Here is a 26718-nt window from a genome sequence, read left to right as displayed (position 1 = left end):
TCCCCTGCAAAATGTGTTAATCTAGCAGCAACGCGGTAAAATCAGTTTAACCACTTCAACCCTATATGCATCAGCTATTTGAAAATAGCCGATCTACAAGCTCGCTTGTGAGCTTGTAGATGTGCTATTTAAAATAATAATGATTTGAGAACGTTTTTGAAGCATTTCAACAACACAAATCATGTATTGGGGTCCCTGGCACAAAATATGTTCCGATTGGGAGTCCGTGTTTGAGAACCACTGTTTTACAGGGTTCTAACGGAGTAGCTGTTTTTCATGTGGATATTGAGAAAGAGGTAGAAGACGGAGGGGGTAAGGGGAAGGAGGGAGAGAGAGGACCGGGGTTTGAGAGAGGGGTAGGTGTGGCCAGACAGGCCCCTCCAGTGAACTGTCTCCACCACACACAGCCCACTTCCTGTCTCTGTATCGCAACGAGGCATGCTCACGTGGACATGCGCGCACACCCACACACGAACATCGCGTACATGCGCACGCAGCAACAGAAAACACAAGGACACATACAGAAAAACACACATATATACACACAGATCACCTGTTGCTCTTGGCTTGCGGCCAATCTGAAGCAGCACAGGAAATGAGCACACGCTGTAAAATCCTGAGTGTTAATTTAGCATTCGAGAGCGTACACTCAGAGTTAAATGAACAATCAGGATTTTACTGTGTATGGGCCAGATATCTCTCTCTCTCTCTCTCTCTCTCTCTCTCTCTCTCTCTCGCTCTGTCTCTCTGACTACCATCTAACTTGGGAAAAACTTCAGTTCAGAAAATAGCCCACAGCAGGATTTTGTTAAAATCAATGTTTTGGACCAAAACGTATTTCCATAACTCATAAATAAGGTACATACTGTACATCTCATGCAAAAGAAATGATGAGATCACTGAACAATGAGAACTACTGAGAAGTGTAGAGTAGCGCAAAGTAAGTGTAGAGGGAGAGAGAGAGAGAGTGCGTGTGTGCGTGTGTGTGTCTGTGTGTGTGTGTCTACTGTCCAGGAGAACGAAGAGGAGAGGCAGGATTTACACTGGAAAAGCTCTGCTCACAGATATCCAGCAGGAGAGGCGGATGTTTACATTCTGACTTCATCCATAAAGTGTCTCCACGATTATGATATAATTTAGGAAAGTCTGGAGTGGATAGCTCCTACACAACAACAGCCCCTTTGCCATTATTGCGATGTATTGGATGGATGGATGGATGTCCAAAGTCCAAAGCAAAATAAATTATATTTTTCTAGACAATGTGAGTTTGGAAATACATTTCTGATGGACGATAATCTCCAGAGTAATGCAAATCTGGGGTCAATACCAATGATGTCAAATTTACATCCCAAAATCCATTTACAACTCAACTGTTTATTTTTCTAATATTATCAGCTGTCATATCACAAACTGTCAGAACCCCCCGCCCTCCCCAGACACACACATTTTACTTCAAACCAATGTCTCAAGTACATTTTAATAAACACACACACAGATGCGTGGAGGGCGAAATTTGACAGCTCATCTGCTCTATGATTCAAGCTCCAAACTTAGCCTTTCAACTCCAAAGTGTGCAGCTGTATGAAGGGCAGCCGTTGTGTGTGTGAGTTGATGCGGTGGTGATCTTTCTCATATGAGCCTGGGGGCAAAGCCGCTGCCTTGAACCTTGTGTCACCCTGGCATCCCTGGCTGTGTGAATGTCTCTGTTTGTGTCTCCCAAACCAAGCAGAGAGAAATAGGAAGCACAGCTGAGAACCATTTCAAACAGAGCTGACCTCTGTTTTTGGTCCCTTTTGTTCCGAAGAACCCCCCCATCCCACCCTCCCCCCTCATCCGCTGTCCATGAGAGAGAATGTGTGCCTGTACACAGTCAAATCCCCAGTGTTAATTTAACAATGAGAGTTAAATTAACACTCTGGAATGAACAAATGTAACCAAATGGGTGCGTATGCATGTCACCTGTAGCGGGGGGGCTTTCCACGGGACAAACTCGCTGCCACTAAGCCTCCATTCTGTACATTCTTGTGATGTCTCACAGGAAACAGGGTTACAACAACACACGGTTTCTACGCGGCAACCAGACTGTTACGTTTCTTATCGAGGACCAAATACTGGAATCATGGGGGGGGACAGGAAAGAGAAAGCGTACTGAATGTGTGTTTATGCGCGCGTGCCTGTACCGTACCTATGTGTGCATTGGAGGAGCGCCCATCAGGCATCCCTGTACCTGGGCGAGGGTATGTAACACCCCCCCCTTCACCCTCGTCTCCCTCCACCTGCTCTGCTCCGTGGCCCCAGGTCCTTGGGGACCAGCCAGACTTCAGCAGAGCACACCCCCACTCTCTCTCCCTCTCCCTCTCTCTCTCTCTCTCTCTCCCACTCCCTCTCTCTCTCTCTCTCTGTCTCTCTCTCTCACTCTCTCTCTCTCTCTCTCTTCTTCCTTCGTTCGCTCTCTCCCACAATAGCCCATCCACCGGTCCCCAGGGTAACACATGAATATGGAGGAGGCTGCCCAGGAAACACATGACACACACTCTGTCTAGCGCTTTCCCCATCGCTCTGTCTATCTGTCCTTCTGTCTCCCTCTCTCTCTCTCTTTCTCTCTCTCTCCCTCCTTTCACTCATTTATTTATGTGGATACCTGGATGGTAAGCTGCAGGCAGTCCCATCATCCACACTGACAACAGCACGCCTACTGCTGCTCCTATAGCATACAATGTTGTTTTTAGGCCCACAATGGACGCCGTTCGATAAGGGGCACAAAAGAATGCAATGATGGAATCGATATTGGTTTCGGTGTGAGCACCAACGCCCTCCGTGCCGAGGCGAATGTACATAGAGTCTATGTGCCGTGTTAATGCTGAAGAAGAGCATTCTTTGTGTGGCCCGGCTCCATGTAACTCAAGATGACTACAGACTGCTTTGTTTTTCACTGACAAAACATGCAAGTCTGTGTTCCTGTTGACAATGGCTGACCTCCTTCTGCAACCAGCTGTTCTGTCCAGCGTGCAGACCCACGTGCGGGGCATACAGTACTGCATGCACACACGCACACACCACCACATACACAAACAAATATACTAACTGTTAGTATGGTTGTTAGTTAGTTTGTTTGTTTGTTTGTGTGCAAGTTTGTGGGCATTCACCCTTAAGTGTGTGTTAGTAACTAACATAAAAAAAGTATAGTGTCTGCAAACTGGTGATGTTGAAATTTTATTTTGCGTCGTCAACGTTTCGATCTATTCAGATCTTCATCAGGACATATACATGGTAATGGGCATTAGTAACTAACACACTCCCACAATGATGATTGCATACAAACTTGCATTGCACTCACACAGGTGCACACACAAGTAAACTACCCACACACAACAGAGCCAGCACATAGCGCACAGAGGAGTGAGTGTGTGGGCAGGCCCTGGCAGGGCATTGCTAAGCCCCGGCTGGTGATTTATCTCCATAGTGAAAGCTTGGGCCGTGAAAGGTTGGGTCCTGCCAACCTCTGTTCTCCTCTGACCACCCAGTGCCCATGTGTGGCACTCAGGGCAACGCCTGTTCCTTTCAATAACCTGCATAGAAACCTGAGTCCTCCGGCGTGAGTGAGAGTGCGTTGCGTGCGTGCGTATACGCCTGCATACTGTGTTGTGCCTTCTCTGAAACACAACTCACGCGAAACATTGCCTCTGCCGTTCCACAAGTGTTGCAAAATGCCACCGCACCAGATACACAAAACCTGTTTACGCCAACAAACCAGTACAGTATGTGTTCATAAAGCCAAGCGGGCTGTGGCAATGGGGGAAACAAACAATACATTTGTCCCGGGGTTTCAACCCAGAGATCTCAACCATAAACACCACACAACACATAGCTGCTTAACTTGGACCATTCCCACCGTTTAGCCTCCCCAGTCCTGCATTGTTCCTCCTGGTACATCATTAGCAGAAGTCTCAAACACAAGCAGAGAGTCCTGGAATAGTTTCCTAGCCGTTAGTCTAAATAACGGTCCCGCGGGCATTAACGTGAGTCTGGCCAGGCTGCTAGTTATGACTGTTCTGGGTTTATAGGCAGCAGAGGAGGGATCGAGGGCAGGGCTCTAACAACTACTGCTGCCCAGAGCCCCTGTCTTGTGATTCGGGAGACTGTATTGTACAGTATGGTCAGGCTGGAGAGGGAAGCCCTGAGTCATCTCATTCAACACAGATGGACCAGAACCCACAGCAGTTCTGGTGTCTGCAGACCCACTAGGCCATTGGTTCTCAAAGTGGGGTCCAGGGGTCCTTGGGGGGGTACCAGGGGGTCCCCAGCAAAATGAGTTGATATAGTGTCACAATAATTGTAACCACTTTGACCTTTTATACGTTGGCTATTTTTCAAAAACATTAGTGAACATTTTTAACACAAATCTTTGCTTCTGGGGATCCCTGGCTCAACATATTTTCAGATGGGGTCCGCGGCCAAATATTTATCAATTTGGGGGTCCTTGACGTGAAAGAGTTTGAGAACCACTGCACTAGGCCATGCTATCAGATGTATACAGTGTGTATGTGCCATACTCATATATAAATGAGATAAGTATGAAATGTGAGCGCATTCTCACACACACACACACACACACACACACACACACACACACACACACACACACACACACACACACACACACACACACACACACACACACACACACACACACACACACACACACACACACACACACACACAATTTGTATTACTGTACTATAAAAAAAAATAGGACGGCGACCTTTGAATGGCATTGTTATTTTTTTTTGCCATTTTAACCGTAAGTATAAAGCCGAAAAATATCATATCTACAATCTAGCGTGGCAACTAAGTATAAATCAGGCATAACTCTAACTCTAACCCCTAAACCTAAGCTCAAATCTAATCCTAACCTGACTTTTCTTCCTATTTGCAAACATACTGTAACTCCCCAATTAACATTTAACCTCAAAACATCCAAGTCTCTTGTGAGGACCAGGAAAACGGTCCTGAAATGTCTATTTCTCAAATTCTACTATACTTTGGGGACATTTGGTCCTCACAAGTATAGCATTACAAGAACACACACACACACGCATGTGCAAACACACGCACGCACGCACGCTGGCGCGCACACACACACACACACACACACATACACAGCAGAATGGAGGTTATTAAAAAGGTGAAACTACTAAGTGGAGCATTTAGCATGTGTCAGGCACACGGCACACGCACACACACAGTCACACACACACACACACACCTTGATGCTCGCGGCCACGCGCATTCACACATGCACATACCAAACATGTATCGTGCAAGTGCATGCATTTTTACAAGAAGCACACACATACGCACTAACAGTACATCACACAGTGAGTAAAGCGGGGTACTCACTCTTGCACGGCGCGGGCTATAGACAGTGCGGTGGAGCCGGTCTCATTAACACTGTCCAAGGTGACGTTTGGCAGGTCATCATCATCGCTGTCACTTTTGATCTGCCGTGGCGACAGGCCGTTGCGGTCTGTGTGTGCTGTGAGGACACAGACATGGGAGTCAAACACATGATACTGGAACCAGTGGTGGACAAAGTATATACTCAAGTAAATACTCAAGTATTCAAAAAGTACAAAATATCAATACCCCCCCCCCCCCCCAACCCTAACCCTAACCCTAACCCCCCGAAATACTACACCTAAACCTAACCTTATTCCTAAAAGTAACCTCAGTAAAAACACGGCTAAAACTAACCTTATTCCTAAACTTAACCTCAGTAGAACTATGCCTAAACCTAACCTTATTCCTAAAGGTAACCTCAATAAAACTATGCCTAAACCTAACCTTATTCCTAAATGTAACCTCAGTAAAACTATGCCTAAACCTAACCTTATTCCTAAACGTAACCTCAGTAAAACTATGCCTAAACCTAACCTTATTCCTAAATGTAACCTCAGTAAAACTATGCCTAAACCTAACCTTATTCCTAAATATAACCTCAGTAAAACTACGCCTAAACCTAACCTTATTCCTAAACTTAACCTCAGTAATACTATGCCTAAACCTAACCTTATTCCTAAACGTAACCTCAGTAAAACTACGCCTAAACCTAACCTTATTCCTAAATGTAACCTCAATAAAACTATGCCTAAACCTAACCTTATCGCTAAACCTAACCTCAGCAAAACTATGCCTAACACTAAACGTATTCCTAACCTTAACCTCAGTAAAACGAATACAAGAATGCAAGAACCGCTGGAGGCGAGCGTTCTGCGGAAAAAATGGGGGCGAGTGTGTTTTGGGGCGAGCGTTCCGGTTGTCCCCCCCCCCCCCCCCCTCCCCACCTACAAGGTCACAACGAGTCGCAGTGCGGCACGGTGTGAGCTTGTAGATCAGGTATTTTCACAGGCATATACTGATGACATCAGGTAGCGCCCCGAACCTCTAGTATTTGAAATAGGGCTACAGTAAGTGGTTAATTTATTATATATGTTTGTACGTTTGGGTCCCAAGAGTCCCTTCCGAGATATGTAGTTGAGTCAAAAGTACAATATTTCTATTTGAAATGTAGTGAAAATCATCAGCTAGTAAAAAATATACTAAATACAAATACAGTGCTCAAGTAAATATACTTTACTGACTGGAACCGACACTGGACTCTAAGGCTTTGCTCAGACTGCAGGCATTTCTTTTTCCCCAAATATCAAATGTCATCTTTAGGACTGACTGTCCACACTGTTATTTGAAAGCAATTGGAAACCGATTTGTGCATTCAGAGTCAGACACTGTCGACCTATCTACAAATGGTTGCTGTGGTAACGACGTAATGCTCTGTTACGACCACGTCACTCGCTGGAACTCGGGTTTCAGTGTCCGAGTGTCCAGACTGAGACACAGCTTTTGAATCGCATTTCAAACCATCTAGGAAAGTGGTTCTGAGTCACAGAAAATCAGTGTGTATGTGCGTCCTTTGGGTTAGGGCCTCAGAGAAGACATAAAGGAGCTGTCAGTGTCAAAAAAAAAGTGTCAACCTAAGGGCAGGACAGCCTCCAGGCCAACCATAAAACTCAAAACTCAAAACCCAATAGCCACACACACACACACCCACACACCCACACACACACACACACACACACACACACACACACACACACACACACACACACACACACACACACACACACACACACACACACACACACACACACCTTATCAGGTTCTATCACCCCCACCCTGCAGATAAGGAGCTGGGTGGAGCAGCGTTTGGGCGTTGTTGATGTCTCTGTGGGTGGGGACAGTTGTGATAGTGTGTGTGTGTGTGTGTGTGTGTGTGTGTGTGTGTGTGTGTGTGTGTGTGTGTGTGTGTGTGTGTGTGTGTGTGTGTGTGTGTGTGTGTGTGTGTGTGTGTGTGTGTGTGTGTGTGTGTGTGTGTGTGTGTGTGTGTTGGGGGGGCTGTTTGTGTATGCCATAGACTGTGGTGTATGCATGTGCATGTGTGAATGTGCATGGTGTCTTAAAGAGTGTATTATGTCCAGCGGGATTTGTGCATGCAGGGGCAAGTGTGTGAGCAGTGAGCACACACGCTGAGAACTTTTCCTACTGTGCACTGCAGCTAACTAAATCTAATTCTAGATCTAATTCTAGATTATAATTTCATCTCATTATCAGGAGAAAAGTGTTAATTCTGATCTAATTATGAAATTATTTATTTCATCTTGTATTACATCATGTCTCTCACAATTTCTGTTTTTGATTTAATGACACACTGAACTTTTGACTCTTTGAGAGAAGTATGTCCGTATCCGATTTATACAAAAATTGCAGATCTACAAGCTCACAACATTGCGCACGTTGTGAGTTTGTAGATCTGTATAAATCACACTTTAGGAGGAGACTATTCCATACATTTCCAACAACTTCTCCCCTGGACTCATTGGATTATTGCCACGACCAAGATACTAGGATAACTCAAAGCATAAATATCGAAGGAAAAATACAATGCAACGGATTGTTAGCTTGAACAAAGAATAAATTAAATGCACTGTAAGTGATATTTGTTGGTGAAAACAAAACGTTTTTTGTTAAAAAGTTAAAGATCTATATGCTGATAGTAATCCTTTCTACAGACTAGTGTTTGTTCATTGGGTCTTCTCCCTGTTTCTCCAGCTCTTCAGTAAACAGAAATTAATTTTCAGGTGGGGCACCAATTTCATCTTATCAGGAGAGAGAACCAATTCATCAGCTTAAATCTTATAGTGTTTCAGTTAAAACATTTTTTGCTATTTTTTTGTTCTTTAATCACTTCCTAAACTGATTGTATAAAATGTGTATCCCTACCTGAAAATCAATGTTCTGTTTACTAAAGAGCTGGAGAGACGGGGAGACCCCTGTTACTGCACAAACACTATATAGCAATGTACTATGGTCATGTAGAACTATTTAGAACTATAGAACATTTATTTTAACAAAACAATATAACTTACAGCACCTTTAAGCTTAAGACAGCACCATCCAATGACCTAAATAAAGCAGTGATTCGGGTAATAATGCATGTACACAACACCTAATTCAACATGCACAATATACCGCTGAGACGTTGCTATAAGTGTTTCTCCAGACAGTCACCAGAAACACTGGTTATCCTCAGATGTTTTGGGTACTGAACTCTGCAACATCCCCACAGTGTCCTCCGGTGCTTTTGCAAGCTATCAGGACAACCACCCCCTCTGCCCTCTCAGGCGAGACTGCGGCCATAATGGTCTGTAATAAGGGTCTGGAGGCAGGAGGAGACATGGTGTTATTACTTGTGGTGGCGGGGGACACAGATAATGCTGTGACTCTGCCTGAGCTTTTGCTTTTTTTACGGACAGCATCCTCCTCACTCTTCTCCCTCTCAGAGTAAGACGGACCGTGGAGGCCGGCAATGGAAAACCGGTAATTAGTCAGAAATGCAATGTGTGTTTGAGAGGAGGAGAAAAAAAGGGTATTTTGAGCAAGGGACACAAAGGAGGAGTGGTGGTAGAGAGGTGGGCAGAGCCCTGGATTTCTTTCTTTCTCTCCTGTTGTTTCCAGTCAAGCCCTGTTTCCATGGCAACCTCCTGCCGGAGACAGGGAGACAGCAGTGAAAAGGAAGGCTGCCCGCCCTCTCCTAAAGAGGATGGCCAACCTGTGTGTGTGTGTGTGTGTGTGTGTGTGTGTGTGTGTGTGTGTGTGTGTGTGTGTGTGTGTGTGTGTGTGTGTGTGTGTGTGTGTGTGTGTGTGTATGTGTGCGTGTGCGCATGAGCGTGTGTGCGAGCGTGCTTGCATGTGCTTGTGTGCGCATCCATGTACAGCTATGTGTATACATGTGCTTTTGTTTGCGCGTGCCTTGAAGACTGCAATATGGCTGGGACTCGTGTGGTGATATGAGATTGTTGGGGTTGCTTCAAGACAAAATGGGGTCTTTGTGAACACAGACCTACAAGCTATACACACCATATGCGAGTGCCAGCAAAGCTATCTGTCCGTCTGCCTGTCTGCCTGCCTGTCTGTCTGCCTGTCAGTCTGTCTGTCTTCAACACAGCAGAAGTGGTAGTGGGGATGAACTAACAGATAAGTCCCAATAGTTCAGTCTCAGCCATTAACATGTCCAACCACTGACCAGCTGTGACAGACAATGAAATGAAAATCACTAAATGTCATCCCAGGTCACATTCAACCTGGTATCCCATTCCCTATTTTGGGCATGCCATTAAATAGGCAAATAATACAGAAAGTTTCCAAAATTGTCCAAAATTATTTTAAAAATGTCAAAAAGTCAACATTTTCAAAATGTTAACAAATAGCGTAAATAGCAGATCAACAAGCTCACAATGTGTCACATGGTAACGTGTAGTGAACTTGTAGATTGGCTATTCTTGCTATTCATCGTACAACGAAGTATAGGACTTTGTTTTTTAAAAAAAAGAAAAGATTACAAGTAATGATATTATTATTTACAGTAAAGTTTCGGCATTTCAGCCAGAATGTGATTGTGCAACGTGTGTGGCACAGAGCCGGGCCAGTCACACCAAGCGTCCTGTAAAGCACAATGTCGTAGTGTTCAGTTTGCCTGCTGTTTACTGTCTCTGCTAACAGTGACTGTATCCACCACACCCAGCACTGACCCGATTTCCCTCGTGTTTGACGCCTTTAAATGCAACTGGGCAGAGTTGATGTTGCACTGTACACTGTGTGTGTGCGTGTGTGCGTATGTGTGTGTGTGTGTGTGTGTTTGTGTTTGTATGTGTGTGTGTGTGTGTGTGTGTGTACACTACAGTATGTGCATGTGCGTGCCACCCATCTTCAATATCCGTCCACACCCTCTTATGCAAGCGTTGTTTTTCCTGTCCTCCTCTCCTCTCCTCTCTAAGGGAGCAGACACCCAATGTTTAAAACGCCCACATCTCAAGTGGACCCCCTGACCCACCCAACCAACTGTACGTTGTAAAATCCTGACTATTAGCTGAACTCTGAAAGTGTACAAAAGTAACCAAAAGGACCTTACTTTTGTACACTCTCACAGTTACTAATGGATAAATGAACACTTAGGATTTTGCTATGTATACACTTAAAATACTATGTGTGTATATATATGAATAATCGTGCCTATCTATGTATAAGTGTGTCTCCATTTCTATATGTCTATGAAATACGCACGCCGTGAGCACAAACATCTGTGTGTACACTATCTGCATATCTGCGCGCAGTATCCGTGTTTGGGCCTGTCCGTCCGTCAGCCTGACAGGGAGTGACAGGCGAGAGAGAGAGAGAGCCTCTCCTTGATAAACAAGCTCTTTTACAACAAACAGCTCCCCTGTGTGACGCTCGAGGTCCACTCCCCAAGACAGAAAACACCCAGGCTCACTCCCAGTGGTTTGCAGTAAAACCACACCCTGAGGGAAAAACCAACGACATAACACAGGCTGGCCCAACAAGGTCTAAAATACATGCACTTGCGCGCACACACACGCGCACGTGCACACACACACACACGCGCACACACACACACACACACACACACACACACACACACACACACACACACACACACACACACACACACACACACACACACACACACACACACACACACACACACACACACACACACACACACACACACACACACACACACACTCGCAGAAGGAAGGGAGTGGGGGGTTGTGTACACACGCCAGGCCCAGATGTGTGTTTCTGGTTCGGGGGGGTTAGACGCTGTCTGCTCTTGGCGTTGGTTACCTGGACCAGAGGAGATACTGTAGACGATGCAGCCAAAGCAAAATGGCTCTCACTTAAAGATGGAGAGCCTTTCATCCTGTAAATCTATTCTCCAGTCAGAGGGAGAGCATTATCGCCTGAGGGTCCCTCACACGGGTGCGCTCACACACACACACACACACACACACATGTACACAAACACACCTGCACACACACACAAACTGTCATTACAACGTTTCCTCGTGTCTAACCTGAGGTATTTTGACTGTTAACATCATGTGGACAGCAGGGTGTATCACTGTTAGGGATGGGCAGCAGTAAAACTGATAGCTCTCCAACTTGCTTATGCAAAGCTTTTATCTTCCCAAAGACCATTTGCAAGGTCACCAGGGGGCCGAGGCAGAAATCTGTCTGTATGTTTGTGGCCGGCGCCTATGACCCCACCGTGACAACGGGGAGCTGTTGAACAGCTTTCATTCAGCAGCTCGCTAATGTGATTCTAATATATTCACGAGGCGATAACACTAGTCGAGGATCATAATGCACAACCGTTTTTCTTTACAACCCCATCGGTGCTTGCATAACTGGCGTCGTTTCAAATCCACAATGGTCGTCTCACTCTGGTATTCAATAGTGTCCGTACGGTGCCATGCACATGCATATTCAACAGGCTCAGAGGTCTCACCTTTGCCGTGGCTCTTGGCTTCGTCCAGCAGAGGTAGCATGATGGCGTTGTTGAGGCTGGAGGGCGATCGGACGGCAGTGGTGTACATGAGGGGCAGCGACTGCACCACCACCGGGATGCGGTGGACATGGCTGGCCAGCTTCCCCGCGCCCTGCAGGCTCAGAGGGCTGGACGGAGGGGGCGGCACAGAGTGCAAGATGTGCAAATACTGTTGACCTCTCACCCCGGCGCCGGGGGCCACGAGAGGGCCCGGCGTGAGTACCGACGAGGCGGAGGTGATAACCGACGGAGAGCAGGACAAGGGGGAAGATGACAAAGATGACAAAGAGGACGGCGAGAAGGCCGACGTGAGCGGGGAGGATGACGAGGGGATGGTGGATGAAGAGGAGGGGCGGGGTTTGTTGATGGACAGGTCGACGGGTTCAGTCTGTGTGTGGAAGTGCGGGTCGTGAGCGAGCAGGTCCTCTGGAGGTTCTGATTTGACTCTGCTTAGCAGGAGGGGCACGCTGTCCATCGCAGGGTAGCGGCGCACTTTGGACAACTGTGGGAGAAAAAGAAATGCATTTAGAATCACAGCATATTCTCAGTTCTGCGGTGCATTCTCAGATATTTGAAATAGCAATTTATTCGGCTACAATTCTTAATACAAATCATGCTAATACATGCAGTAAGGGATGAAGAACCTAACAATGCAGGACATTCATTTTAATTGCGTCCACTGATACAGTAATTTCCTCTTTACGATTTAACAACACTCCATGCTAGTCTTTGCTAACAGTCAAAAATACAATCAATTATTTTCTTTACTGCTCTTGCTTTTATACATAACCACATGGATCATAGCATCCCTGTGCTGGATAACAGACAAACATTCCGTGAAAATAGGCCAACATTCGTCAAAAACAGCCAATCTACAAGCTCACAATGCGTCCCAACGCAAGAAGTTGATCAGCTTGTAGAACGTAGTGAGCTTGTAGATCTGTTATTTTAGACGAAGAGATTTGGTGTCGAGGGAAAAAAGGATGTGACCAAGTATAGATATACTAGACATACAAGGGCTGATCAAAATAGTCTATTATTACAGCTGCCTCAGTGGAATTAGTACATTAAGTAGCCAAACAGTTCATAAGGCTTTTATGTGGAGGTTTTGATTCAACAGAGGGATAAAGAAAGAAGAAAAAAAACATGAAAGGCAGCAAGCAGAAAATAATGGCTCATGGTTTCTGCACCATGACAACACTCATTCACCCTGCTGTCTTTTATTTTGTCTTTTATTATGTCTGTTTTGATGGACGATTTTTGGATGCTTAGTTTTTTCCTTTATTTAACGAGGTAACATAATTGTGAAACATTATGTTTGTGTAAAATTAAATAAAAAAAAAAAATACAAAGCACGTTGTATGAACATTGGTGCAACGGTCATTGGGGGAAGGGGAGCCAGCTTGAAATAATGCTGTACACCGGTCTCTCAAATAAAGGCTAAGAATGTCTTAGAGCATTTTCTTTTTTTATCAGCCCTCCTCAGTAATGAAGTGATGTTGTTGTATCCAGAAGCAGGGATGTCAAACAGGTATCTGCACTGACATTTACTGAGAAGGGAACATAGTAATTTCCTCCTGCTCATCCAGGCAATGTGCTCCTCCTGTCTCCTTGGTTAGCATGATGTCATACGCAGATGAAAAGCAGGACTACAGAGATGGTGTCTTGTCTCTTGTGCACGCACACAAGATGCGCACAAGATATACACACACACACACACACACACACACACACACACACACACACACACACACACACACACACACACACACACACACACACACACACACACACACACACACACACACACACACACACACACACACACACACACACACACACAATTGTCACTCTCTCCCATCTTGGCGTAGGTCTCTGTCTCTTCCTCCTGGTTTATATCACTCCCACAGAAAAGCAGCTCTCTTGGCTCCCAGCGTATCTCTCCTAAATCTCCTTTGTGATGGTGGAAAAACATCATATGGGCTCAATTTCCTGACCCTCTCTCTCTTTCTCTCTCTCTCTAACTCACTGTCAGTCAGCTATGGGCCTCCTAAGGGCAGCGCCGGTGGCTCAGCGTGTCCCTCCACACACCCTTAACTTAACACCAAGCAGACGACACTGCTCCCTGTGCACCTCCACGCAAGTTTCACCATCCTGTTTACTCCAACTGGATAATGGAAAACATACAGTATACTATATAGTGACATACTGCAGTGCCTGTCAATCTCCTACCATTCATTCTTCGTGGCTCAGAAACACTGGCTATTTCTCGATGTCCCCGTATATGATGTTTGTTATAGGGGCTGTCCTCGACTAAAGAAAATCTTAGTTGAATAGTCATATGAATTTGTTGACTAATCCATTTGTTGATTTAGCCACATGAACCCTAGAGTCCCTATTCAGGGCTTGTCATAATATGCTAAATTTCTGCGAAAATAGCAGATATACAAGCTCACAACGTGTCACATTGCAAAGCATTGTACTGTAGATCTGTTATTTTCAGAGAAGAGATTTGATGTAACCTAACCCTAACCCTAGCCCCACGCACGGGCCCCTTGGGGATTTTACAAGAGATGAGCTCATCATTTTTCAAGAAATAATATATTCATTATGGCAAAAGAAACATGCAAAAACATTGAATCAATTAACAAAATCTTGGTCGACTAAGACAAAACCGACCAATTAATCGATTTGTTAGCATTATCACACACAGTAAAATCCACAGTGTTCATTTAACTCAGAGAGAGATTCTCAGAGTTCCAAAAGCATCAATCAACACTGGGGATTTTATTGTGCAGGTTCAAAAACAATGAATGCAGAGAAATATATAAATAAATACCATGGTTCTTTCTGCATCAACAGCAGTTCCGTTTGTTTTTTTCTACCACTGACAATAGGGGTACTGTCAAGTGAAACATGTTGCGTTGTGTGTGATGTGAAAGTTAAAGCAGCCTGGCTATGTTTGGCGTAGGAGAGTGCGTAGGAGGAGTGCTAGAGTATGTGGTCAGCGGTGTCAGTCCACACAGTGGAGGCTCTCTCTCTCTCTCTCTCTCTCTCTCTCTCTCTCTCTCTCTCGGTCAAGCCGAGTCTCGAGTCGAGTCCCCGTCACGCCGGCAGAGTGAGAGAAAAACAAAAAAAAGCTAGAGAGATCCTGGATTCCCACTAATCATATAGGAAAAAAAAACATTGGAGATGAGGGGAAGAGTACTTTGTGCTCCAATCACCCCACCGCCACAAGAGCAGATGTGAAAAATGTTCTCCATGGTGGATTTGGTCACCCAATTGTTTTTTAGAGCCACATTTCTTTCGCCTGCCGTAATGTGGGCTGAGAGTGGTGGATCTGTAGTGAATTACTGATGGGAGTTTTGTTACTAGTGTGTGTGCGTGTGTGTGTGTGTGTGTGTGTGTGTGTGTGTGTGTGTGTGTGTGTGTGTGTGTGTGTGTGTGTGTGTGTGTGTGTGTGTGTGTGTGCGTGCACGCTTTTATGAAGTAGTCCACTATTTTTACTCCAGACTTGTACACTCATTTTCAGTGTACAGGAAATGTTACGACCCTATGAATCAGCATTGCCTCAAAGCCCCCCCCCCCCCCCCATCCCTGTGAAACTCCTCCCGAGTCGGAAAACAAACGTTACCCCATGAAATATGCTCTCTGCTGACCTCTGACCCTTAGCCGAGGTCAAACCCAAGTCATAAGTGTCAGGTCAAGGTTCATAGTGCATTATTGCCTGCTTCATAATACCACCTCCCAAGCACTTTGTTTGTGGGCAACTAAAATCTAACAAAATGTGTTCTATACATAATAATTGATTGATTATTAGAATTTGCTCTGAGAAATCGCATGTACTGTACAATTGATGACAAAAAGCACACAATAGTCAAAAGGATCAAAACAAGAAAGCTTGAAAGCTTATTTCCGTTGTGGTCCTTTGATTGTGACATTAGAAATACATCTGGGGAAAACTACAATAAGATGAAAAGCTGTTGCATATACCAAACACAATGATACATTTCAGTTTACTTTGTAAGATTCACCCACTACAACTGTATAATAGTACATCACATATGATGGGAAACAATTAGTCATATCATAAATCGCACATCCGTTTTGATTAAGACTTGTCTTCCGCACAGCAAGTGGTGTCACAATTCTAATTAACTAGTATCCCACACGGAAAGGAAATATATGAACATACATTTTTTAAATATATGTCACATATATGTTCAGCATATATGTGACATATTCGAAATTGGCCGCCTACATATATGTATATTACATATATGTACATATATGCACATATATGTCTATATATGTTTAGAACATATATGTAGGTGGCCAATTTCGAATATGTCACATATATGTATATTACATATATGTACATATATGCACATATATGTCTATATATGTTTAGAACATATATTTAGGCGGCCAATTTCGAATATGTCACATATATGTATTCAATATATATGTTAAATATGCACATATATGTATTTAAAATATATGTTAAATATATGTCATATATGTTTATTTACACATATTTGTTCAGGAATACATGCATATACCTACCTACATAAATAAATAAAAAACAAATCTAAAAGTCATTAACATTCATTTATTCAGAAAAACAAAACAAATTATATATATATTGTTCACGCCTCTACCACATCCTTCCTATCATAGGCATGTTTTTAATATTTGTTTCAGTATAAAACAAACAAAATAGCTGATCAACAACCTCACAATTAACATTGGAGCACAGCTTTCTTTCCCATCATGGGCATGTTTTCAATATTTTTGTTTCAATATAAAACAAACAAAATAGCTGATCTACAAGCTCACAAAACATTGGCGCACAGCTTCCTTTCCCATCATGGGCATGTTTTCAATATTTGAGTTTCAATATAAAACAGACAAAATAGCTAATCTACAAGCTCACAAAACATTGGAGCACAGCTTAGTCTGCCTTTGGCGATAACGGAGCTTTGTCAGCTTGGAATTGATGGGTGTACCCAGCTGGCCTTTGGTTGCATGTGGCCACTTCTTCTGTGTTGCCTCTACAGAGAAGAGAAAGGGAGATAATGAGCTAGAAGACAGGACCAAATGCTCATTTGATTAGTGATTTTAGTCATGATCTTTTCTTAATATTAAAATTATATAGAACTTTCTGAAAAATCAGTGCATTTATTGAGTCTGTCCAAGTTTACAATTATTAGTGACAACTTGTCAAATACTCATGGTATGTTTGACATCACATGAACTTCACTTGTACGAACAACAGATTATCAGCACAGGTTGTTTACCAGTAAGAGCAATAAGATATGCTTTGCAATCAAGCAAATAAATTAAAGGCATGAATGAAAATGAATTAAAGGCATGGTCTGGTCATTGCATGAGTATGGGTGAAGGAGGGATGAAGATACACAGAGGACCACCACAGTGGAAGCAGACTAAGCCAGATCTATTAGAATCCTGTGATCAGGAAGTGAGCAATTGGAAAGTTAGTGTATGATGATCACCCTACAGTAGGTGCCAAGCCGTGCAAGATACCAATGGTGTCGATGCTTACCTGATGCCGTCTCCACTGATAGCTAATAAATAGTGAAACAGGGATGTTAAAGTACCCAACTTAAGGCACCAGCTATTACTATTACCCATTTTCCTTTCTCAATTCTTTTGTTTTTACTCACCAATTATGGCTGTCTTTTTCTCAGCGTCCAGGGCTTCCAGCTGATCCCCTTCACCTCGCTTTGGCTTGCCACCTTAAGAAATATTTCATGATTATTATTTTAGAGGAGAAGAATGTCAAACAACAAAAAAAAAGTATCAAACGAAAGTAGACATCATCAGACTAATGCAAGTAAAGACATCATGTAGCAGCAGATATTCTTTTCACCTGAAAATCGTCTTCGCACTTCTTCTTGTCGTGTCCAGTCTTTGCACTGGTGCTCACTGCCAGCCAGGTGTTTCTTTCAGCAACTGTGATAGAAGAAAAATGTTAAAACATTATTTGTGTGTTAGTAATTTAAAAAGTAATGTTAACTCATCAGATTGCTCATAATTCGCGCCACCGAGCCCCCTTCTCATAATTCATTCAGTTCTTCTGATAAACTTGGCAAAGTGTTTCACAATGCAGAACTGATTAATGAACTCATGTTATACAAATCAGTGGTTCTCAAACATGTTCATGTCAAGGACCCCCTAATTAGTATGTACTTGGCTATGCAGACTCAAGATTTGAATTACAAAAGTGTTTCAAAAATATTCCACACATATTGTTTACAGTGTTCTTTAGTTTTTTAATAGCTGGTAGATCTGCTATTTTCAAATAGGCACTTTGTATAGGGTTTAAGTGGTTAAACTGATTTTTATGCTATATAACCTCATTTATCAGGGGACCACCTAGAAACCCCCCAATGACCCCTGGGGGTCCCTGGTGCTCACTTTGAGAACCATTACCTACTTTTGTTAGCTACTGTCTGTAAAACAAACTAAGTTAAAAGAAACAGATTACCAAAGCTGTGTGCACATTAAAATTCTCAGTGTAAATTGAACTGTACTTAAGGATCCATTAGTCTATTTGTACTCTCTTTCTCTTAATTAAATGATTTTGCTTTGTACTGTAGCTTCAAAATTCACAGATATAATAATAACAATAATAATAATAATAATAATAATAATAATAATAATAATAATAATAATAATAATGAATTACAGTCAAAACAAACGCCAACATTAGCTCTCACTGAGGTGGACTGATTTATACCTGAAATAAACACTCATGCACCACATGGAAATGAATCTGCTAATGCCATGTCTAAGACTGTGTTACACACCCCAAAAACCTTATCTCAAGCTCACAATGCGTCGCTGTGAGCTTGTAGATCAGTGATTTTTGGGAGTGCAACACGGTCTTACGACAAAACATAATTGAAGCTTAACCGGAGCGAAGCACTGTATAATGACAGTCATGACGAAACTTAACCTCAACCTGGTGTTTGCACTTTATCCATTTACGGCCCTACATCTACATACACGTTCTGATTTCAAATATAAAGTGCTTAACTCCTGGCCACGGATGTTACAATTCACTTCGGGTGGGTGTAAGTACCCGTATTATTCCGGATGGTTCAATAAAAAGCATTTTAATCCGATCGGTGGCCATTGTGTCATAGAGTTATAATGTATCAGAGTGCAGTACACCTCCCAACCAATAGGGTCGCGTAGTTGAAAGCATGAGGAAATACGGAAAAAATGGCCACCGATCGAATTAAAATGCTTTTTATTGAACAATACAGACAATACAGGTATTTCCGAGTGCCCTAGTAGACTTGTAACATCCGTGGCCATGGAGTTAGCACTTTATATTTAAAATCTGAACGTGTATGTGGATGTACAGGTTGTAAATAGAGAAAGTACAAAAACCAGGTTGCAGTTCAGCCATGACGCTCATGACGGACGAGCGTCGTGTGATCCATGGCTAATACGCTAATATAATTGCACTTTTACGATACTAACAAGTTGGATAACACAATTCCATAAACTAATTAAAGAACTTACCTGCTATCTAGTAGAGTAGAAGTACGGAAGCACCCGATTTGTTTGTAAATAAATGTTCGCCGACAGACGTTAGATCCACATGACAAATTCAAAACGAATAGGCTCCGCCCAGAGCTGCGTGACGTATTTCTGTGTAACCTCGCATCACCAGTCTTTGAGTGGTTCTCAACCTGTGGGTCAGGAACCACAGGGGGGTCCCCATATGATTTTGGGGAGTTTCCCAAATGACAGTGAAGTAAAATTTAAGTAAACTTTTTAATACCTAAAAAATAAATGAAAGAAAGCAAAGAAAAAGACTATTACTGCATCAAAAGTAATCAACAAACTATACAAAAAAACTGGTCAAACATTGGCCAAATTGCCAAAAATATAAGAAAGAGGCAAAAATAACCCATCAAGCCGTTGTTGTGAGCTTGTAGATCGGCTATTTTCACAATATTGATCTGTGGAACAGAGTCAAACTAAATGCATCAACTCCTACATTCCAAATACATATTAGGGTTGGGGGTCCCCAGTTCAAATATGATTATTTTGGGGGATCTCGGCATGAAAAGGTTGAGAACCACTGCTGTAAGTAACAGGATAGATGGCCACGGCACGGGATATCTGCACACCTCAATGTAAATTGGCTATTTTGTCCAAAATGTAAAAAAAAAAAAAAAAAGGAAAATATTTTTAATTAAAATAAAGTATACATGATTAGAACATTCTTAAACATTCGACAATTAGGGTCTAATATGTCCATAATTGCTACAAAATTGCTACAAAACCTGTATAGCAGTTGGGGCATAAACAAGAAGTTGAAGGATACAACTACTAATGATAATAATAACTGATAATGATGATTATGTTCACATCATGTAAAACATTTTAAATTGTTGTGCCTCTAGAAGGCAATGGAAAACAGAAAGGTCTTTAGTTGTGTTTTAAAAGAAATAAGAGTGGCAGCAGACCTAATTAAACAATATTGTCTTTATGTTATATCTTCCACAATCCACAAACCACAATCTACATTGAATGGAAATACATACAATAATGAATTCATTTTCTTATATAACTTTGGACTGATATGCACATATTACCTTGCAAATAAAAAAGGGAGATATGAGCTATATATATATATAGGCATTATGTATGACATATATGCAAAAAGTCAAATACATATTAGCTATATATGTAGGCATATATGTAGGCATTTATGACATATATGCAAATATATGAACCTGATTGTGGCATATATGTGAACATATATGAGCTACATATGAGACATATATTCCCTATATATCAACATATATGCACATATATGAACCTGATTGTGGCATATATGTGAACATATATGAGCTATATATGAGACATATATTCCCTATATATCAACATATATGCACATATATGAACCTGAATATGACATATATGCAGCATATATTCTGCATATACCTGCCATATATTGGCATATATTTCCTTTCCGTGTGGGATTAGTTGAAGGGATTGGCATAATCTTTGTGCAAACTGTGGCAAGGTGAAAATCTTTAATCTGCTCTTCAAACAGGACTGTGATGATGAATTCATCAGCACTGCCTCCTTCACAGGAAACATTTGCAGATAGCCACAAGTTTCAGTTGTTGTTTTTTGTTGTTGTTTTTTTGTATTGAACTTCCCTGTTAGGGGAGCATAGATCTCCCATAAGGTCCCTCCTTGGAGCTTTGCTGCGTTCCCTGATCATTATAGTTAGTTTTTAGCTCTGTATTCACCAGCCAGGAGGCTATAGATCATCCGCTGGGAAACGCTACTCTAGGCCATTACCATGAGAAACAACCCCTGTCAAAAAATATCACTAATGGTCAGTTTTCACTAGATGCCTGTAATGTCAAATGTCCTCTGTGCTTGTATGAACGTCTACTCCTTGTATAAGCACTCTCCCTCTTCCAGGCCCTCAGGCTATCATCCAGATGCTTTAGCGCAACATCGCCCTGTGTTTGCATGGGCTGTATATAGGATAGCGGTGTCACAAAGTGCCTGGAGCTACACTGCCTAGAGGCTTTGAAGGCATTAGCTCCTCCGAGGCTCATCACAGTCTGCCTCAGTCAAGGCATCCAAACTGTCTTTTTTATACCGCTGCTCGACACCCGTCGCCGATTCTCCCCACCAGTAAGCGGAAAATATCGAAACCAAAGAAAAATATATTGTGTTTCAAACGGTGACCGCAACTGTAGTCTGAATAATACTTTAAGATTATTTATGGTTTATAACCGCACTGTTTTGTTGGAGGCGCACAAACCTACAGTATGACGGTCGCAAATAGGAATGCAGTCAGTGGCAGTGATGAGATGTCAAATAGGCCGGTCCTCTGTAGCTCCCGTTGAGAAGGGGAACGTTTGCGTGGAAAGGTCAAAATAACAGTGTGTATAGTGTTACATAAAAGTGAAAAACAGACACTTATTTGCATATTGGCTTGGGCTCTTATGCATCTGAACTCACACAAATGGAAAACTTCCAGCCACCCCCTCTCTCACTTTGACAGATACAATTCGCACTCTCACACACAAAGGCATACACAGACAGACAGACACGCAGGCAGACACCCACACATACACATGCGCACATGCGCGTGTACACACACACACACACACACACACACACACACACACACACACACACACACACACACACACACACACACACACACACAGGGTGACAGACGTACAAATTCGACACGGCCATATGACGACGTCACACTTTGAAAATAGCAGATCTACAAGCTCTCAATGCCTTGCATCTGCTATTTTTGGCATGTGACACTGTCGTATGAAAAAGTATAAATCAGGCTTTATTACACTCCACCCCGGACCCGCCTGCTTGCCTCTGTCCTCATGCCATTGTCTTTATTAGGGGATACTGGTTAGCAGGGCTGATTTTCCAGCCCCTTGCGGCTGAATTCTCTAACGAGGCAGGCCATTTCCAGCAAGCCCTTGGCCCACGGCCACCCAAATGAAGACCACATTTCTGCAGCAGCAGTCTAAACTGTCTGTGTCTGCCTGCCGTTTAAAGGGAAGCTCAGTCAGTTACGGCGAGATCGGATCTCGCCGCTCTTCAAAGCGGCGTGGGCTGCAGTGCTCACATCCTGCCTTTGACTGACATCACTACACGTATGGAGAATGACTTCAATCCCCATGGCCATTAGGTATAGCGGGGCAAGTGGGGGCTTCAGCGCTCCCCAACACTTTAGCCACAGTTGAGAGCAGGGCACTCGTAGAAAAGCAACCACCTGCTTCCTCTGCCTCTGTCAGCTGCTGTACACCAGGGAAGATGGATCCAATTCTTATCAACACCAAACACCTACACCACCAGACACCTTTCTACAAGAAATGTGATAACCCAACAGGTTATCAGCTGCCGGTATTTTTTCTCATCCATCAAGCGCAAATGGCCTCGGGTTCCGCTCAAACAAAATCGTTCAGCTCACGGTGCGCAAAGTGCTATTAGTGATTTATTAGGGGCAACAAGTTATTGATAAGAAATGAATGGAAATCAATGATAAATGAACAGTATTCATCATGACTATAAATATAAAGTGGACTGCATCCACTGCACACACAGCTGTAGCAGCAACACAAAGACCTCGTAGCCTAGCAACAGCTTCTCCATAACAAGGCCACTTTATTTCCCTGTATGCGGGACTAGAGTGCACTTTACCGATATGTGGGACAGAACAAAATTGTTACAGGTGACTATTATCCCTGCCGTGATCAAGTCATTCCAATTCCAGTGTCATATCTGCATGTTAATATTGTCATCTCAGAGACAGCTTTACAAGTGAAATCATTCCAAAAAGTAACCTAAGGGTAAAGTTCATGTGTTTGCACGCTGCTGCCAGATTTTTACCTGTTCTGTCTAATGAGGCTCAGCTAAGAAATAATGCGTGTCACGATCTAGCAGTCCCATAACATTTGCACACGCAGTTTTCTCTGTGCACAGAATAAAATCCTAAGTGTTAATTTAACTAGTGTAAAACTGATCCAAATGGACCAGTAAAAACCCTCATTGTTAATTTAACTATGAGAGCGTAAACGTGGACCCCCATTTTTACACTCTCTACTGTTGCCTAACATGAATCATATTAAGAGAAGGGTGAATCGTGTGTGTGTGTCTGTGTGTTTGAGTGTGTGTGTGTGTGTGTGTGTGTGTGTGTGTGTGTGTGTGTGTGTGTGTGTGTGTGTGTGTGTGTGTGTGTGTGTGTGTGTGTGTGTGAATGTGTGCGTGCGTGCGTGCGAGGTGTGTGTGTGGGTGGGATGGAGCAATGCTGAGGAACGACGACAAAGAGCAGCAAGAGACGAATGATAGCCATGCGAGTGCATGTGTGTGGCATGCGCACATGTATTTGTGTGTGTAATTTGCATCTATCCACGTAACTGTGTGTGTGTGTGTGGGTGTGTGTGTGTGCTATAGACATAGAGAATGCATCTACGCAGCGCGAAACAGAAAAAAAAAACATTGCGAGAGACGACGATGCCGGGAAACCGAGAAGATGCAAAAGGAACAGAGAGATTGAAGAATCGGCCCCCTGTGACCCTCCTCCCTGGATGCAGTGACTGCATCTGTGCGTATGAACCCCAAGCAGCGAGGACGCCGCACGGGCCCCAACCCCCTCCTCCCCCCCGATGCATTCCTGCTCCAGCTGCTGGGGCCTCCTCCTCCTCCTCCACTCCTCTCCTTTTGCTCTACTCCTCCTTACTACCATGCTCTCCGACCACTCCTCTTAGCCCCCACGCTCGCTTGCTCACTCACTCGCGTCTAATTTATGCTCCGTCGCACAGCGGTGTCGCGCACGGAAAAATAGCGGATCTACAAGCTCACAACGTGCCGTGAACGCGCAGCGTTGTGAGCTTGTAGATCCGCTATGTTCATGCACGCGACACCGTTGTGCCACGAAGTGTAAATCAGGCTTTAACTCACAGTTTGGGGGCCTGGGAGTGATTATCGGCCCATCGCCGGGAGGAGGAAAGCAGGAAAGCAGCTAGGGAGAGAAAAAAAGGGGGGAATTGTCTGGAAAACAACTGCTCTCTTACCCCTTGTTCTGATTCCAGGGGCTCAGCTTTGACTCGGACTGCAGGCATTCCGTCAAGCATTAACATCCTGTTTGTGAGGCCGTCTGTGGAGGAACACAGAGGAGGAGGTGTGAGACAGAGGTTTCAGCATGACGAAGCAGCTCACACACTGCACACACGCACGCACGCACACGCACACACACACACACGCACACACACACACACACACACACACACACACACACACACACACACACACGCACACACACACACACACACACACACACACACGCACGCACACACACACGCACACACACACGCACACACACACACACACACACACACACACACACACACACACACACACACACACTGGCACAACTACAGTACAACAGCATCCCACATACATAGTTACACTGCCACAATAAGACATGCCGCATGGACACTACAGGTTCATACTGATGAAACAGTAGGAATACCGCAGTTTTTTTATTGACACGTTGAGTATTTCAAAACCGGCAAAGATAAACTGTGTACTCACAGCACACAGTGTCACTCCCTTGCATCAGCATCACCGATGACAGCCTGTATAATTACCCACATGTCACATCAAACAGGTCTGCTCGTAATGTTCTGCACCACTTATATATGAGTGGCCTATTATTTGTAGACATATCAGCTGCACGCAATTGAACATAGAGCAAAATGGCCACCACGTGAATATGGTGTATATAGCGATACACCACATTCGATGCACAAAAGTAATAATATAATTACTTTATTTAAAAAGCACTTAAAAGCTAAGTTTCTAAGTTCTTTACATAAAACTGAAGAAAAATAAAGCCAGTAACAGATAAACATGATGACACGTATAAAGTATAAAGTGCAGTGAGAAATAAAAACCTTAAAGGAATAAAACAATAACATTTAAAAATTATGCAAAAGGGCCTTTCAATAAAAGTAAGTTTTAAGAAGCAATTTAAAATACAATACTGGCGACAGGCAGGTCGGTTCAGAGTAGAGGAGCCCTGACGGCAAAGGCACGGTCACCCTTTGTCTTCAGCCTCGACTCAGGAACAACCAGCAGGTTCCTGCCTGTGGACCGCAGGCTGCTCACAGGCAGGTAAGGGGTTAATAACTAGAACATATAATTAGGAGCCAGGCCAGGAAGTGCCTTAAAAGTAATCAGTAAAATCTTAAAACCAATCCTAAAATAGACAGGCAACCTGTAGGGAAGTAAGTCTAATAGGTTCTCTTCTCCTGGTTTTAGTTAGTCTAGCAGCAGTGTTCTTTACAATTTGGAGCCTATTTAGTCAGTGTTTCTTTTTTTGTTGTTGTTGCTTAAGGCATCATTGCAATAGTCAAAGTAATGAACAAATAAAAGTTGATGATTTTGATGATTGTAATTAATTAAATCTGATCATGGAGATATTCCTGAGATGATCAAACTTGTCCGAACAAGTTTGTTTGGATCTGTAGGCTCTCAGTAAGACCAACAGATTAAGAATTCCAATGACAATAAATAACATGCCAACGTCTAATGTTGCCAAGGGGAAGCATATACAAAGAAAATAGGATTGGACCTAAGGTTGAACCCTGGGGCAACCCACAAGTTATAAGGGAGGAAACATGGTCACCAATTGACACAAAAGGCCTATGATTAGTCAATTAAGATTTAAACCACTGCCAGGCAGGTCCAGATATGCCAACCCACTGCTGTATTCTATTAATAAATATATTGTGATCAGTGGTGTCAAATACTGCTCTCAAGTCCAAGTATGGAGAAGTACCCAATGTCAGAATTCATTAAAAGATTATTTGTAATCAGTACAGACTCAATGCTGTAGAAAACTGACTGAAATTTATCATTCAATCATTTAGCATTCACAGCTGCCAGAGGTTGTAACACGGCTGTCTTTTCCAGAATGAATGGGACTTTAGAAATTGGCCTATAATTGTTAGAACTAGATGGGTCAAGACTAGGTTTTCTGAGAATAGGCTGAACACAAGCAATCTTAAAATAATCAGGGACACATTCAGAAGATATGGAGCTATTTAAAATTGAAAGAAAACAGACGTATGAGAAGTTTGAAAGGTTGACCCACCTAAATTCTCTTTTGAAACCGCAAATGTTCTCACTGATCGAAGGAGATGACT

At 43.2% G+C, this 26718-nt stretch overlaps 1 protein-coding gene and 1 long non-coding RNA gene across 6 annotated transcripts in view; both read right to left on the bottom strand.

Moving 5' to 3' along the window:
* klf12b (Kruppel like factor 12b) overlaps positions 1-26718 on the bottom strand; it is a 54960-nt gene that overhangs the window by 6008 nt on the left and 22234 nt on the right. For all 5 annotated transcript variants that reach the window (XM_084085128.1, XM_084085130.1, XM_084085131.1 and 2 more), the window contains 3 exons: positions 24583-24665; positions 11924-12464; positions 5401-5536 (listed from right to left, as the gene is read on the bottom strand). In XM_084085128.1, coding sequence (XP_083941254.1) covers positions 5401-5536; positions 11924-12464; positions 24583-24665 — 760 coding nt within the window. The remainder of the gene's footprint in view (positions 1-5400; positions 5537-11923; positions 12465-24582; positions 24666-26718) is intronic.
* LOC311064995 lies at positions 16986-17903 on the bottom strand. The gene is made up of 3 exons (XR_014602779.1): positions 17856-17903; positions 17650-17721; positions 16986-17016 (listed from the first exon to the last, which is right to left on the bottom strand). It is a non-coding gene; the product is annotated as an uncharacterized lncRNA (long non-coding RNA).

The sequence above is a fragment of the Gymnoscopelus microlampas genome (assembly GCF_963454915.1).
Source record: "Gymnoscopelus microlampas genome assembly, chromosome: 17".
Taxonomy (NCBI): Eukaryota; Metazoa; Chordata; class Actinopteri; order Myctophiformes; family Myctophidae; genus Gymnoscopelus; species Gymnoscopelus microlampas.
This window is presented reverse-complemented; position numbering and strand designations above follow the sequence as displayed.